Source organism: Spodoptera frugiperda, chromosome 22, assembly GCF_023101765.2.
Source record: "Spodoptera frugiperda isolate SF20-4 chromosome 22, AGI-APGP_CSIRO_Sfru_2.0, whole genome shotgun sequence".
Lineage (NCBI taxonomy): Eukaryota > Metazoa > Arthropoda > Insecta > Lepidoptera > Noctuidae > Spodoptera > Spodoptera frugiperda.
The window spans coordinates 7,686,900-7,700,330 of record NC_064233.1 but is presented as its reverse complement, the minus strand read 5'-3'; the positions used below and the strand labels follow the sequence as shown (position 1 = coordinate 7,700,330).

General features: G+C 40.1%; 1 protein-coding gene across 1 annotated transcript; it reads left to right on the top strand.

Annotated features, from left to right (window-relative positions):
- Nucleotides 1-2,865: 2,865 nt before the first annotated feature.
- Nucleotides 2,866-12,754, top strand: LOC118279857 (macrophage mannose receptor 1-like). Its single transcript, XM_050702644.1, has 13 exons — nt 2,866-3,033; nt 5,225-5,330; nt 6,010-6,095; nt 6,484-6,632; nt 7,139-7,271; nt 8,074-8,200; nt 8,673-8,740; nt 9,151-9,277; nt 9,635-9,750; nt 10,835-11,026; nt 11,493-11,638; nt 12,071-12,200; nt 12,574-12,754. Exons 1-13 carry the CDS (start codon nt 2,952-2,954, stop codon nt 12,687-12,689), a joined length of 1,578 nt encoding a protein of 525 aa, XP_050558601.1. The 5' UTR covers nt 2,866-2,951; the 3' UTR covers nt 12,690-12,754.
- The last annotated feature ends 677 nt before the right edge of the window (nt 12,755-13,431 follow it).

Sequence of the window (13,431 nt, the reverse complement as noted above, 5' to 3'; positions counted from 1 at the left end):
TTACTCACACAATGCAAGCGTTTCACGTCGGTTTTCTGCTCAGCCGTGGTATCACTCCGGTCGAGCCGGCCCATTCGTGCCGAAGCATGGCTGTCCCACTATTAATTGAGAAAACGTTCTTGTTTACGGGTAATTTTTACATAATAGTTATTCAAAAGATCCCATTCTTTCGACTTTTCAATACTTAGGCATAACTAGTTTCTTGACTAAGGGTCGGTTCATATCTGACGGAACATGCGTTGCGTATCATCGGTCGCGTAACGCCAGAACAGACAAATGTATAGAAAAACAATTGAGGTCTAAGTACATAATATATTTGTGCATATTGTTAAAAAAAAAAAAAAAAAAAGATATGAACCAACCCTGTTACCAAATTCGACATTTCAATGAAATAAAAAGGTAGGTATTAAAAAATTATTACACATTCATTCATATTTTTTTAACTAGACAATTGATATTTAGTACCTAGTAATCATATTACTGTTAGGTACATAATAATCAGTTTTCACTTATTCCAATGTCTTGTTAGTCAATAACGCTATGGTATCATTTTTCAATATTATTCGCAAACACACCGACTGACAACGACGGTACGTGTTATACTGTAGTGAGTCAAAAAATAAGGAACGCATCTATCTATTAAAGGAGACTGAGAAGTCACGGTTCAGAATGTAAGTAAATTGTTGAGATATAACTTAAAAAATTATTATACATCTGGTTTTAATAATAAGCTACCAAGCACAACACGAGATTCTGAAAAAAAATCACATCATAGGTATCACACCATCAGCCTATGAGTGGCCACTGCTGATCAAAGGTCTCGTTTCACACGGAGACCGTTTGAGCATAAATCACCACGCTTGCTTCATGCGGGTTGGCGATTTCGAACTGATAATTAGAAATTATAAAGCCAGGTTTCCTCACGACGTTTTTCCTTCACCTTTTGTCCGTGGTGTCTAAATGTCTAAATGCTGTTAGAAAGTACATATAGCTCGGAAAAGGTCACATAGTAGACGTCACGTCACCGTTGGTAGGTGGCGATCCCCACCATAATATTCAACACCACCGACACTGAACACCACACACGCCGACGAGAAACTCATAAAAATGATCCGTTTCAAAAAAAAACCTCAACATTTTTGCCCGGAAATCAAACCTGAGACCTTTTACTCACCACCCGACCAATGACACATAAAACTATTACAGGCAAAATAAAAACTTGCCTATAAAGCATTCTCACATAACATCGTTCACAGGAAAAAATAATATTTAACATCTATTTGTTTCAATATTCTTGATAGATACAAAAAAAGTAATAAAACCGCTTTATTTCACTTTCATTCACTGACGCTGTACATCACCAGTGATCTGGTTACCAGATGAGATGAGGTTATTGACTGGGCAGAAGATTTTAAGTGTGGGAGAGCCATGCTTCGGCACGAATGGGCCGGCTCGGCTGGAGTGATACCACGGCCGAGCAGAAAACCGACGTGAAACAACGCTTGCGTTGTGTGAGTAAGGTTACTGGAGGCCCAATTCTCAATCTTCCCAATCTTCGATTCCCCAACAACCCTAAAATTCCTAATCCCCAAAAGGCCGGCAACGCACTTGTAACGCCTTTGGTGTTTCGAGTATCCATGGGCAGCGGTGATTGCTTACCATTAGGTGATTCGTTTTGTCGTTTACGTCTTATACCATAAAAAGATTTAATAAATTCAGACCAGTAGTTCCGAAGATTAGCGTGTTCAAACAAACATAATAATTATAAACAAACTGTTCAGTTTTATATATTAAAACTTTAAAAGTGTAGATTTGTCTGGACTTTAAAAGAGACTATAATGACCTGTGAGTTTTTTCAGCATTTCTTCTTAATGATAATGGTAGTTAGATAGGAAATGCCGGCCTCATCTAGTAATCCGGAGCTGCGGACTACCTAGCGGGTTTACCAGCGCTCCGGCTCGAAAAGCAGGAGTAGGAACGGGGTGAGTTTTAGTCAGTAAGAGTCTGACAATCTCTCTCGCCTCGCCCAAGACGGGAGATGTCAATGGACGATTTTCGCTCATTAAAAAAAAACCTTATCTAGTTATTTTATTTAAAGATTGACATGTAAAAGTGTTACCTAGTAACCTATTTATCTTGTACCAATGTGAGTAATTCCTACAATGTTCATTCATTCATCTAGGTATTTAATTCTTATGCAATATTTTGTTATGTTACCATAGTGTTTCATAATAGGTAAAACACTGAGAAAGTCTACCATTGAAAACTGAATATCATACCTAACATCAAGCCATTTATTGTCTGAATTAATAAGCAGATCTATACAAGCTTAAATTCAGGCCTTTGTCTCAGTAGGTACAGATGACTACAGAGGTCTTTGTAGCCATAATTCGGCACGAGTACCTCTTTGATCGAGTGGTCGCAAGTGCTACTGCCGAACAAGGGGTCTCGAGTTCGATGCCCGGGTCGGGCAAAGTACTACTGTGCTTATTTCGGTTTTTCAAAAACTTCCTCAGTAGTAGCATGGAGTCTGGAATTATGCCCAGTATATGGCAATAGGCTCACCCCGTATTACATGGGACTTATAACACAAATGGTGAAAAGTGGGTGTGGGTGTGTTTCGATTACTTTTAACGTAAAACAAACTCGTACTAAGGGTACTGAATGTTCTTTTGCCACGTGCCCATAAACAAGTAACGAGAAGAAACTCCATTGTCTATCAATTTCCGCGGATTCCTATGATTCATTAGATATTTGCACATGTTTCATTCATTATTTTCAAAATATAGCCTCAGCGATATTCAACAAACTATTCTAATTACGTTGCAGTAATAATAACATGGCCACCATGTTAAATTTTTACAATTAAAGGAATTTACAACGTGTATTACCTGTATTTAGTTTTAGTTTTAATTTGTTCGCAGTAAGTCGCGCCGACTGTACACGGCGCGATGGCGGCCATTTTGGAATATTTTTTTGTTTTTATTTTATTCTTTTATTCGTGTTCGGCCAGTTACCGTGAGCAATATAGAGGTTAGTGCATTTTTTTTTAGTATTTTTTTTGTCTGCTTTTTAATGTTTAATATTATTTTTGGAGGCGATTGCGTTTGTTTTTGGTATTTGAAGATTTCGTTTCTTTTTTTATTTGAATTTCAATGCTATTTAAAATTAATAAAGAATATTCGGCATTATTGTGAACAAAAAATAAATTAATATCCGTCTTCAGTTTATGAGTTACTGTTGATACTAATAAAGCTAAACCATATAAACCAACTCTTTATCAACTAGACCAAAAACAACACTATCGCCATCTAGCCACCGCAAATTCGTAGGGGAAACTCTAGAATATTATAAAGTAAGTGTTCCTGCTTCAGAATTCGATAACATTGGTGCCCAGCAACGGGATAACTCACTTCTTTTGCGCCAAATGTTTATGGGCCACCAGCTTTGGCCATCCAGGGCCCCTGGATTTGATCTGAGACCCACAGACGGACCGATGAACTATATCCGCATACCGAGTAGCCTGTGGTCTGAAGTAGTAAAGCTTACTCAACAGGCTACAAATATCACCCCAGGTAGGGGTCCCCTAATTCCAGTCTCCTATTTCTTTTTCAATTTCTTTCTCACTCTGTTAGTAGTTCGTACTTGAAGTGTTTCTTTATTCGTAGCATTAGGTATGGTAACCGGCCACAGGTCCGCATCGTACGCATCGCACGCATCAAACGGATTGACCGCGTCCACTGTAATGGCAGCGTTCGGATTACCGACGCGAGTATTGGAGCAATTGGTTTATTGATGTCACTTTCACATGCGAATTTTTGGTATCGGCATTCCGTATGACGTCATCGGTACGCATCGCTGATGTGGATGACTGGACGCAGTTGTATGAGTTTCTATACAAGACAACCTAAAACCGTTGCGTGCGATGCGTACGATGCATACGATGCGGACCTTAGTTTTAAGTTAGTTTTTATTCCTTTTTTTAGGTATTTTAAGTTGTAAATAATGTGTTTCCTAGGTAAAAAAACGCGATATTTAAGCGTTTCAATATAATAGAATATCCCAAAATAATCGTACTTGGTTCAATATAAACTGTTTGACTGATGCCAATCACAGAGCTTTCGGCGCTCTGATTGGCCGGCGCGAAAGAACCAACCAATCAGAACGCCGAACGTCTTCTCGATTCGATTTTGCTCAACATAAAGCAAACTCGTACTAAGAGTACTGGTATATCAACTTCCGAACTAAATTTATTTTTCTAATTTGGCTAGACTATAACTTGAAATTTCAACTTGAACTTAATGCACAAACCTTCTCCGTGTGAGAAGAGGCCTTTGCTCAGAAATGGCCACGATATAAGGAGCTCTAAAAGTATCTGCCACGGCTTTAATGGGAGGTAGTGTTGTCTTTGGAGATTATAATAGTAAATATAAATTTTTGATTATGAGTTATTTTTTCATAGAAAATAAAACTACGTGTGAGTTTCATTTAACAAACACATTACGTAAACACATCATAGCTATCTCTTTCACTGTCTCTATCGCAAAGTGCGTATTTGTGAACTCACGTTAAGCAGAGTAGAGTCAATGTTTATTCAACTTCTTTATGTTCTCAAATTGAATTAACTGGTAACCGGGATACAAAATTTCAAACAACACTACCTCCCATTAAAGCCGTGGCAGATACTTTTAGAACTCCTTATGTAATATAATTTTTTAAACTGACATGGTTACTAACACTAGAATTGGAACTTAAAACGGGATATTTACCATGTTTTTCAATTTTTTTATGAGCTTCCGATATTTCGGCACTGTTGCAAGCGCATAAAAATTGAAAAACATGGTAAATGAAGTTTGACACAGACTGCACGGTTGGTGCGGTGGCTGGGCAACTGGCTGTCGTGCAACGGGTAGCGGGTTCGATTCCCGCACGGAGCAACTATTTGTGTGATCCACAAACTGTTGTTTCAAGTCTGGGTGTCATGTGTATGTGAACTTGTATGTTTGTAAACGCACCCACGACACAGGAGAAAATCCTAGTGTGGGGCAACGTTTTAAAAAAAGAAAATGCTCTCGAAATGAATTAACTGGTCCGGGGTACGAAATTTCTTCACTATTGTAATCTTCAAACACAACACTACCTCCCATTGAAGCCGTGGCAGATACATTTAAAACACCTTATGTACTGTCGATGTCATGGACTGATCGTCTCCATCTCGTGCCAGTTCCTCAGGTCACGTCTCCGAAGTGGGAGTCCTACGTGTTCAACAACAAGGAGTACATCGTGCAGGTGATGGCAGTCAACTGGGAGAACGCGAAGATCTTGTGTCGGTTTGTAGAGTACCAAATAACTTTACCATATGAATCAAAACCTCCTGCTTTTTTTGAAGTCGGTTAAAAAGTACCCTTAACCGACGAGCATGTATGAAAAGACTGATAACTGTTGATGAAGTGAAAGAGGTATGTAAAGTTTGTAGTAGGTAATTGGTGTTCCATGCCTTCCATCGGAATGGGAGATAGATGTGAGGTTTTTTTTATGGAACACCATGGTAAACCAGCAAACGTCTCACCTGATGGTAAGCAATCGCCGAACATGAACACGGCGTTTGCGTTTACGGCTTTTTGGGCGATAGTAATTTAATTGCGAAGATTGGGAAGAGGGGTAATCGGCTTACGGTAACCTCACACTAACACAACAAAAAACAACAACGCAAGCGTTGTTTCACACCACTTTTCATGCCGAAGCATGGCTCTCCCACACTTAGAAATAGGCTGCCGCCCAGGGACACTTGAAATACTAGAGGCGTTACAATTGCGTTGATGACCTTTTGGGGGTTAGAAATTTAATCCTCAGTCACACAACAAAACACAACGAAAGCGTTGTTTCACGCCTCTTTTTGTGCCGAAGCACGACTCTCCCACACTTAGAAACTAGCTGCCTATCTAATATTGATCAGTGCAATTTTTCTAGTTGATATTAATGTTTTGACCGCCACCTTGATTCTAACAGGGGCTACCACAACGGCACGCTCGCTATACTGGATACAAGAGAGAAGGCAGAGTTTCTAGCTGAGGCACTATCAGAGTCACAATTCTGTAAGTATGTCACTGCTTAGGATTTATAAGCCGGTAAACGAGTAGACGGATCACCTGATGGTAAGCAATCGCCGCCGTCTATGGACATCCGAAACACCAGAGGCATTACAAGTGCATTGCCGGTCTTTTGGGGATTAGGAATTTAAGGGTTATTGGGAAATCGGGGATTGGGAAGGAGGTATAACCTCACTCACACGACGAAACCCAACGCAAACGTTGTTTCTCGTCGGTTTTCTGTGAGGCTGTGCTATCTGATCGCTTACCATCAGGTGACTCGTTTGCTCGTTAGCCACCTATTCCATAAAAAAAAATCACTTGAGTCGAAGCAGTCGTACCAAAGCATGGCTCTCCCACACTTAAAGTGAAAATATTTTGCTCTTTTCTCCAGCTCTATCATCAGTGTGGGTTGGAGCTCGAAGAGATTCAGCTGAGGATGCAGCCGGCTACCGATGGGGACCAGGCATGGAGCTCCGGAGAACTGCCCTCGATGTGCTAGCCAGTGAGCAGGAGGAGAATGTAGCCAGGCATTATCCTGTGGTAAGGGAGACAAAAGTCAATATGTTTGACAATTATAATTTTGCGCTTGCTAGATGGCGTTGGGATAGCAAACAGTGTTGTTGGTTTAAGCACTTTAGTTGTCCAAAGTTTAAGAAACCTTTCATCATCAGCCGAGAGACGTCCACTGCTGAACAAAGGCCTTTAACTGTCTTTATTAGATAATCTCTAGAGGTGAATTTAGAGATCGAAAGTAGTTCTCAAACAAGTTTCTAAGACTACATGATTATATTTCACTCAGCAACAACTTTAAAATATCTAGGCTTTTTGTACATGTCTCTATAGCAACACCAAAATAACCACGAAAAAATATATTTGTTCCAGATACTTAACTATCCTTGGAAGACACCAGTACCCTTAGCTCTCTGATTGGCCGGCTCGAATAAACCAACCAATCAGAGCGCCGAACGTGCTCTCGTTTCGATTACTTTAAACGTAAAGCAAACTCATACTAAGAGTACAGCTTTAATGCTGATCTTCCTCCACAGTGGCTGAACAGAACCCACGTGCCCGTCCCAGAGACGGGCGCTGACTGCGTGGCCCTGGAGAGAGTCAACCACGACCGACCTGTCTTCCTAGATCTGCCCTGCCACCTGGAGCGGGCGTTTGCATGTGAGAGAGGTAAGGCAGGCTTCGTTGATTGAGTTGTGATTTTCGAAAATGAGGTTAAAATCTCTTAATTCGGATAACGAGTTACTGGGTTTTTTACGTAAAAACTCTCTATAGGTACGGGTTTTAGAATGGTTTACGTCCTCCGAAATGAGATTTAAAAATTTCTCGAAATGATGTTACATACCAACAAGTGCAGCATAGTTTTAGTTTCGCGAGGGGTTCAAAATATCTGTCCACAAGGTAAATTAGATGACCTGATAAAGATCACAGAACTTCTCTGTCAGAGAAATAGGTCTGTCAGAGACCCTCCACAAAAAATCATCTAATGTCCAATCATCTGAGAAACTAGAAGCCATGGTCACAGCTTACATTAAAGCCATCACAGAAGCATGTGAAAAGGCTGTTCCACAAATAAAGGTGAAAAAACGGGAATGTAAGCCCCCATGGTCACCATTGGATCTGGAAGTCATTGGAAAAGCCCTAGTAGGCCTTTTAGACCTGTTTCATATTGACTTGACTGCACGGTTGGCGCGGTGGCTGGGCAACTAGCTGCCATGCAACGTGTCGCGGGTTCGATTCCCGCACGGAGCAACTCTTTGTGTGATCCACAGATTGTTGTTTCGGGTCTGGGTGTCATGTGCATGTGAAATTGTATGTTTGTAAACGCACCCACGACACAGGAGAAAATCCTAATGTGGGGCAAAGTATTTAAAAAACATATATGCATCTGAGTCTCTTAGAGTCCTTACATTCATGATACCCTGGTATTTAACCTGACTACTTCTGAATTTCTTAATGTAACCTTTGCCAGATGCCCACGAGATGATACGAGTGACGGAGGTGAACAACGTGCGCTGCAGGAACGGCCTCTACCGGCTGTATGATGGCAAGATGGACTGGCATCAGTCTGCTGCCTACTGCGTGCTTCGGGGGATGGCGTAAGGGAAATTACTTATTTATTTGAGTATGGTATAAGCCGGTAAACGAGCAGACGGATCACCTGATGGTAAGCAATCGCAGTAGACAACCGGCCTTTTGGGGTTAAGGTGCAGTGGAAGTTGGAAATCAAGGGTTGTTGGGGAATCGGAGATTAATTAGGAAGATTGTGAAGGGAGAAAATTGGGCCGGTAACCTCACTCACACAACGAAACTGATGTTGACTGAAACTTGAGTCATTTACACAAACGTCATTTACTCAAAAGTAATAAAATGTTGGCTGGATCTTTTCTGCTTACCAGGGTCCAATTGTAGTATTCATTTGATTTGATTATACTGGTTTCTTTTTCAGTTTTTCTCAACCTCTTTGTCAAGTTAATATAAAAGGGTGTTTGTGTTTATTTTTCGATGGTTAAACTACTTATTTCAGACATCTTTACTTGATTAAGTTACTTATTTTTATTTGATTTACAGACTAGCCAACATCGCAAGTTTGAGATGCTTACGGAAATTAGGAATGACCATGTTGAAAAATCGACCAAGTAAGTTACAAATATACCAGTGCTAAGCTATGTCCCAATGAATATATGATTGGTGGAAGCTCAGTATATAAAATGTTCATAAACTTATCTCCCACAACTTTAATAGGAGGTACTGTTGTGTATGAAGATGTTTGCGATGCGATTTATCAATAGTAGGGAAGTCATCCAGCAACACACATCTTTCCATGGATAAACAGAATAGCTTAGCAAGTCCGTTTCCACCAGTTCTAGCTACGTGTACCAATGAGTAGGGTATCTGGTGAGTTAGCTCATCATCACGCATCTAATCCCCAAAGTAGCAAAGGTGCACATCTCTGGCATGTAAAGCATCACTGTACAATGTAGACATGCTCATCGGCTCGATGGTGATGATGCTAGACCGGATGATACCACGGTTTGATTTGCCACAGGTATCGAGAACGCGTGGGTGGGAGCTAAGGGCAACCTCGGGCGCTGGACCTGGATAGACACGGGAGTCAGCCTGTTCAGCATGCCGGCGTATACCGACGCCACGGTAGACACCTGGCCGCCTATGAGGTAGGATATTTTCAGATACTCATCATTATTGGTTTTTTTATCGGCCTAGTCAGAGCCTAATCATCGCGCCTCAAAGACCACCACAGAAGGGGCCCAGTACAGCTGGTGCCGCCCCGGAGCTGCGGACTACACTAGCGGGTTACCGGGGCTCCGGCTAAAAAAGCAGGAGTAGGAACAATTGTGAGTGTCTTAGTCAGCAAGAGACTCGACAATCCCATCTTAAAATGCCTTGCTGATTTCGTAAGGCGGGAGACGTCAATCTTTTGATAATTTTTTTTTCCACCTCAAAAAAATTTTTGTCCTGCGGACCACATCACTTCTAAAATATGTAAAGTGTAAATCATTATTTCCTTTCAGGGACAGAAACAACATAAAACAGAGCGGCTGCCTACAGCTGGACAGACACGCGTCTCACACGCCTGTGTTCCTGGAGTCCAGGTGTGAGAGGAAGATGCAGTTCATATGCTATGAGGGTAAGCAGACTTCTACATAACAGCTAATAATTGTATGTCAATAGGGGATCATTTTAATTGGTGGACTGTTGATGAAGCGACAGAGGTATGTAAGGATCGCAGCAATTGCCGTTTCAACCGCGGAAGCTCGATCCCCGCACGGAGCAACTCTTTGGGTGATCTAATCTGGGGCCTTAGTCTGCTATTACAATTGTGTCAGAATAGTCGATCATTGAGCAGTGCAAGAGGGAAGGAGCTATACAACCTACATAGCTCCTATACAACCTACATACAACCTACATAACATTGTAATAGCAGACTAAGGCCCCTGGTCTGGGTGTCATGTGTATGTAAACTTGTATCGGACCCACGACACAGGAGAAAATCCTAGTGTGGGGTAACGCTTTTTTTTTTTATTAAATTATTGGTGGTTGGTGGAAATAGTATCGTCTAAATATCGATTGCCTAATTTCAGCGCATGCAGATGACGTAGAAAGGGGGGCGCGTCGCTCTGGTTAGTATTTATGTGTAGTAAGGGATGGGTTACCTATTGTCTTAACCTATAGAAAGAACTACATCTTTACCTTGATTTAGATGCAATTTAATAGACATAAAGTAATCTTCTGTACAAGTTTTTTTTAATTCTGTATAATCTTTATGCTAAACTTTAAACAACATAATTTAAAAAGATTCTAACTGGTAGCCTCTATTTTACAGAAGGCAGGATGCTTTCATTCCAAACTCAGTTTGCCTAATCCTTCGGGCTATAATCAATATAATATATACCTATATACTGCCTCGTTGGTCGAGTGGTCGCAAGTGCAACTACCGGAACTGGGGTCTCGGGTTTGATTCCCAGGTCGGGCAAAGTATCACTGGGTTTTTTTCGGGTTTTCGAAAAATTTTCAGTAGTAGCACGAGTCTGAAATTGTACGCCCATTATATGGGACTTTTGACACAAATGGTGAAGAGTGGGTGTACATTGTACAGTGGCATTACGTGCCGTAATGTGAACCTCTGCCTACCCCTTCGGGGATAAAAGGTGTGACGTTGCATTATAACCAATATATCTAATAATTAATTGATGATCACAATTTGTCCCCAGGCTCAGCATCGCAGATGGTGACACAGACGGCACCTAGCGACGACATGTATTACTACGTGCTAGTCAGACAGCTGCTGTACTGGCAGCACGCCAACTTGAACTGCGCCAAACTGAACGGCACCCTCGCGTTCTTGGACAACAGCGACATTCTGATACAATTGTTGTTAGTCATGGGCGAGAATAAGGAAGAACGTAAGTACCTATACCTTTTTAGGCCGCATCATCACTCACCATCAGGTGAGATGAGGTGAGAGCGGCCAAACGTCGGCCCGAATTAAATGTAAAAAAAACTATAGATAATAATATTATGGAGAATCCTCTTATGACTTAATTTAAACCACATATTATTATTTGTTATCATCTTGGCTGACGATATACGAAAAATGAGCAAAATAGGCCCAGTAGGTAAGCCAAAAAGTGCATTATTCTCTTTGAGCTAATTTGAACACTCTTTATAAATACGGCATTATAACAGTCGCGCCACATATCTCCAGCTTTATTCTTTATTTAAAAAAGAAAGTAAAAAGCAGTAGCCCACCAGTAAAGTGAGAAATCCAAGCTACCGGTGGTCAGGGCTCAAGGGAGAAGAATCTCCGGACAATACGCGCCGTGTCCAGAAGTATTGCTTTATTTTTCTTATGGTACAATCTTCTTGCAGCAATTGAACACATCTGGATCGCCGGACGTCTGAATATGACGAAAGACATATTGACGGACACCGTCAGTTACTCCTGGTACAATCCCAACAATGGGAAACGAATCCCAGACCCGAAAGCCGTGGACAATTTCCACCCAGGAACATACGTAAATGCATTAAACAATTTTAATATTTTAATTTTAAGTAAAAACAAAATGTGTACCAAAATGCGCCATGTAAACCAAGCTTTATGTTCCATCATTTGCATAGTTAACCAATTCACCACTAGATGTCACTAATTGTAATAGTTATTTTATCCATCGCTAGATGTCAGTGTTCATTTTAGTTTTACTACTTCTCACTAGATGGCAGTGTTTATTTTAATTTCAATACTCCTTACTAGATGGCAGTGTTCATTTTGTTTTCACTACTTATCACTAGATGGCAGTGCTCATTTTAATTTTACTACGTATCACTAGATGGCAGTTTAATTTCAATTACGATACCATTAGATAGATGGCGCTAAACTCAAAATAAAATTGAGTTCTCTTTCATACACGAGATGGCACTTTTTGACTAATTCTTCTTCTTACCGCTAGATGCCGCCGTGGTTGGATGAAGAATACACGATGGATAACTCTTGCCTAAACTTGGATCGGCAGGATCATCTCGTCGGGCTTGTTTATGGATTGCCTTGTGACACAGCGCAGTATTCCATTTGCATGATAGGTAAATATTACAGTGACAGACAAATTGGTTAAAATCATAACTATTATTTTTGCCTTGCTAAAGCTGGGTAACTATGAGCCGCCTTCTAAAGTTCTCCAGTCCAAGTGTCCACCTTACCAATTAACTATGTAGTTGCATTTAATTCGATTTAAAATGAGAAAGCACAATCGGCAAACAGTGTACAATAATAATTTAACATTCTATTCTATCTAGTTGTCTGCTCTAATGGAAGACGGTACGGTTATGATGTAAAAATATAAAAACTTTTCCCAAAAAGCCAAAAAAAGAATCCAATTAATAGCACTGAGTATAAGTCTAAAATCAGCAACTTCCTTCATATGCTTAAACAATAATTTATTTTAACTTTCTTCAGAAAAAGCGCCACCTAAGGTAGTGCAGACACCGGCCCCGCTGGCGCCGCCGCCCGCGAGCTCCGCCGAGTTGCAGTCGCCAGCCACCGCCAACACAGAGGGATACGACTCGTCATGAAACACAAGACCTTAGAATTTTTCCACTTAGACAAATTATACAAATAAAATAGAATATACACAATATTATCTTGTTTCATTTCTGAATAACTTAAAATCCTATTAAAAAGACTGAAAAGCTTTATTTATTTTTTAGTAAGTACTTTTTCTTTTCATACAGAAAGGTATTGAGCTATTAATCATTACCTATTGCTCAAGCACATTGGCTATAACTGTCAAACTTGTTTAAAGCCACTTCCGCATAGTTTCACTTACTCTGCTCAGCTCATATAATAGCATGATGTTTAATAGCCTATAGCTTTTCTTGAGAAATGCACTACTCATCACAAAAAAAATATTCAAATCAGACCAGTAGTTCTGTAGATTAGAGCACTTAATCTTCAGCTTTATAATATAAAAAAGCATAGATTATAATTATGTTCCCTTATAATATCTATTTTATATTATGAGAAGCTTAACATAAAAGCATTGTACATAAAAAAAACACAAGATTAAATAATCATTACAACAGAACTTCTTGTTGATGCGGGTCTGGGCGATATGCAACTTGTATGTTTGTAAACACACAACACAGTAGAAAATCCTAGTGTGGGGCAACATTTAAAAAAAATAGTACTTAAATAAAATAAATAATAAAAATTTATTCCTAAATGACATAAAACAAACTATTTATTATTATTAACAATTTCAATAATTTCATCGTTGACTTTGTTCAGCTGTGTGCAGTTATCATTCATAGCCAA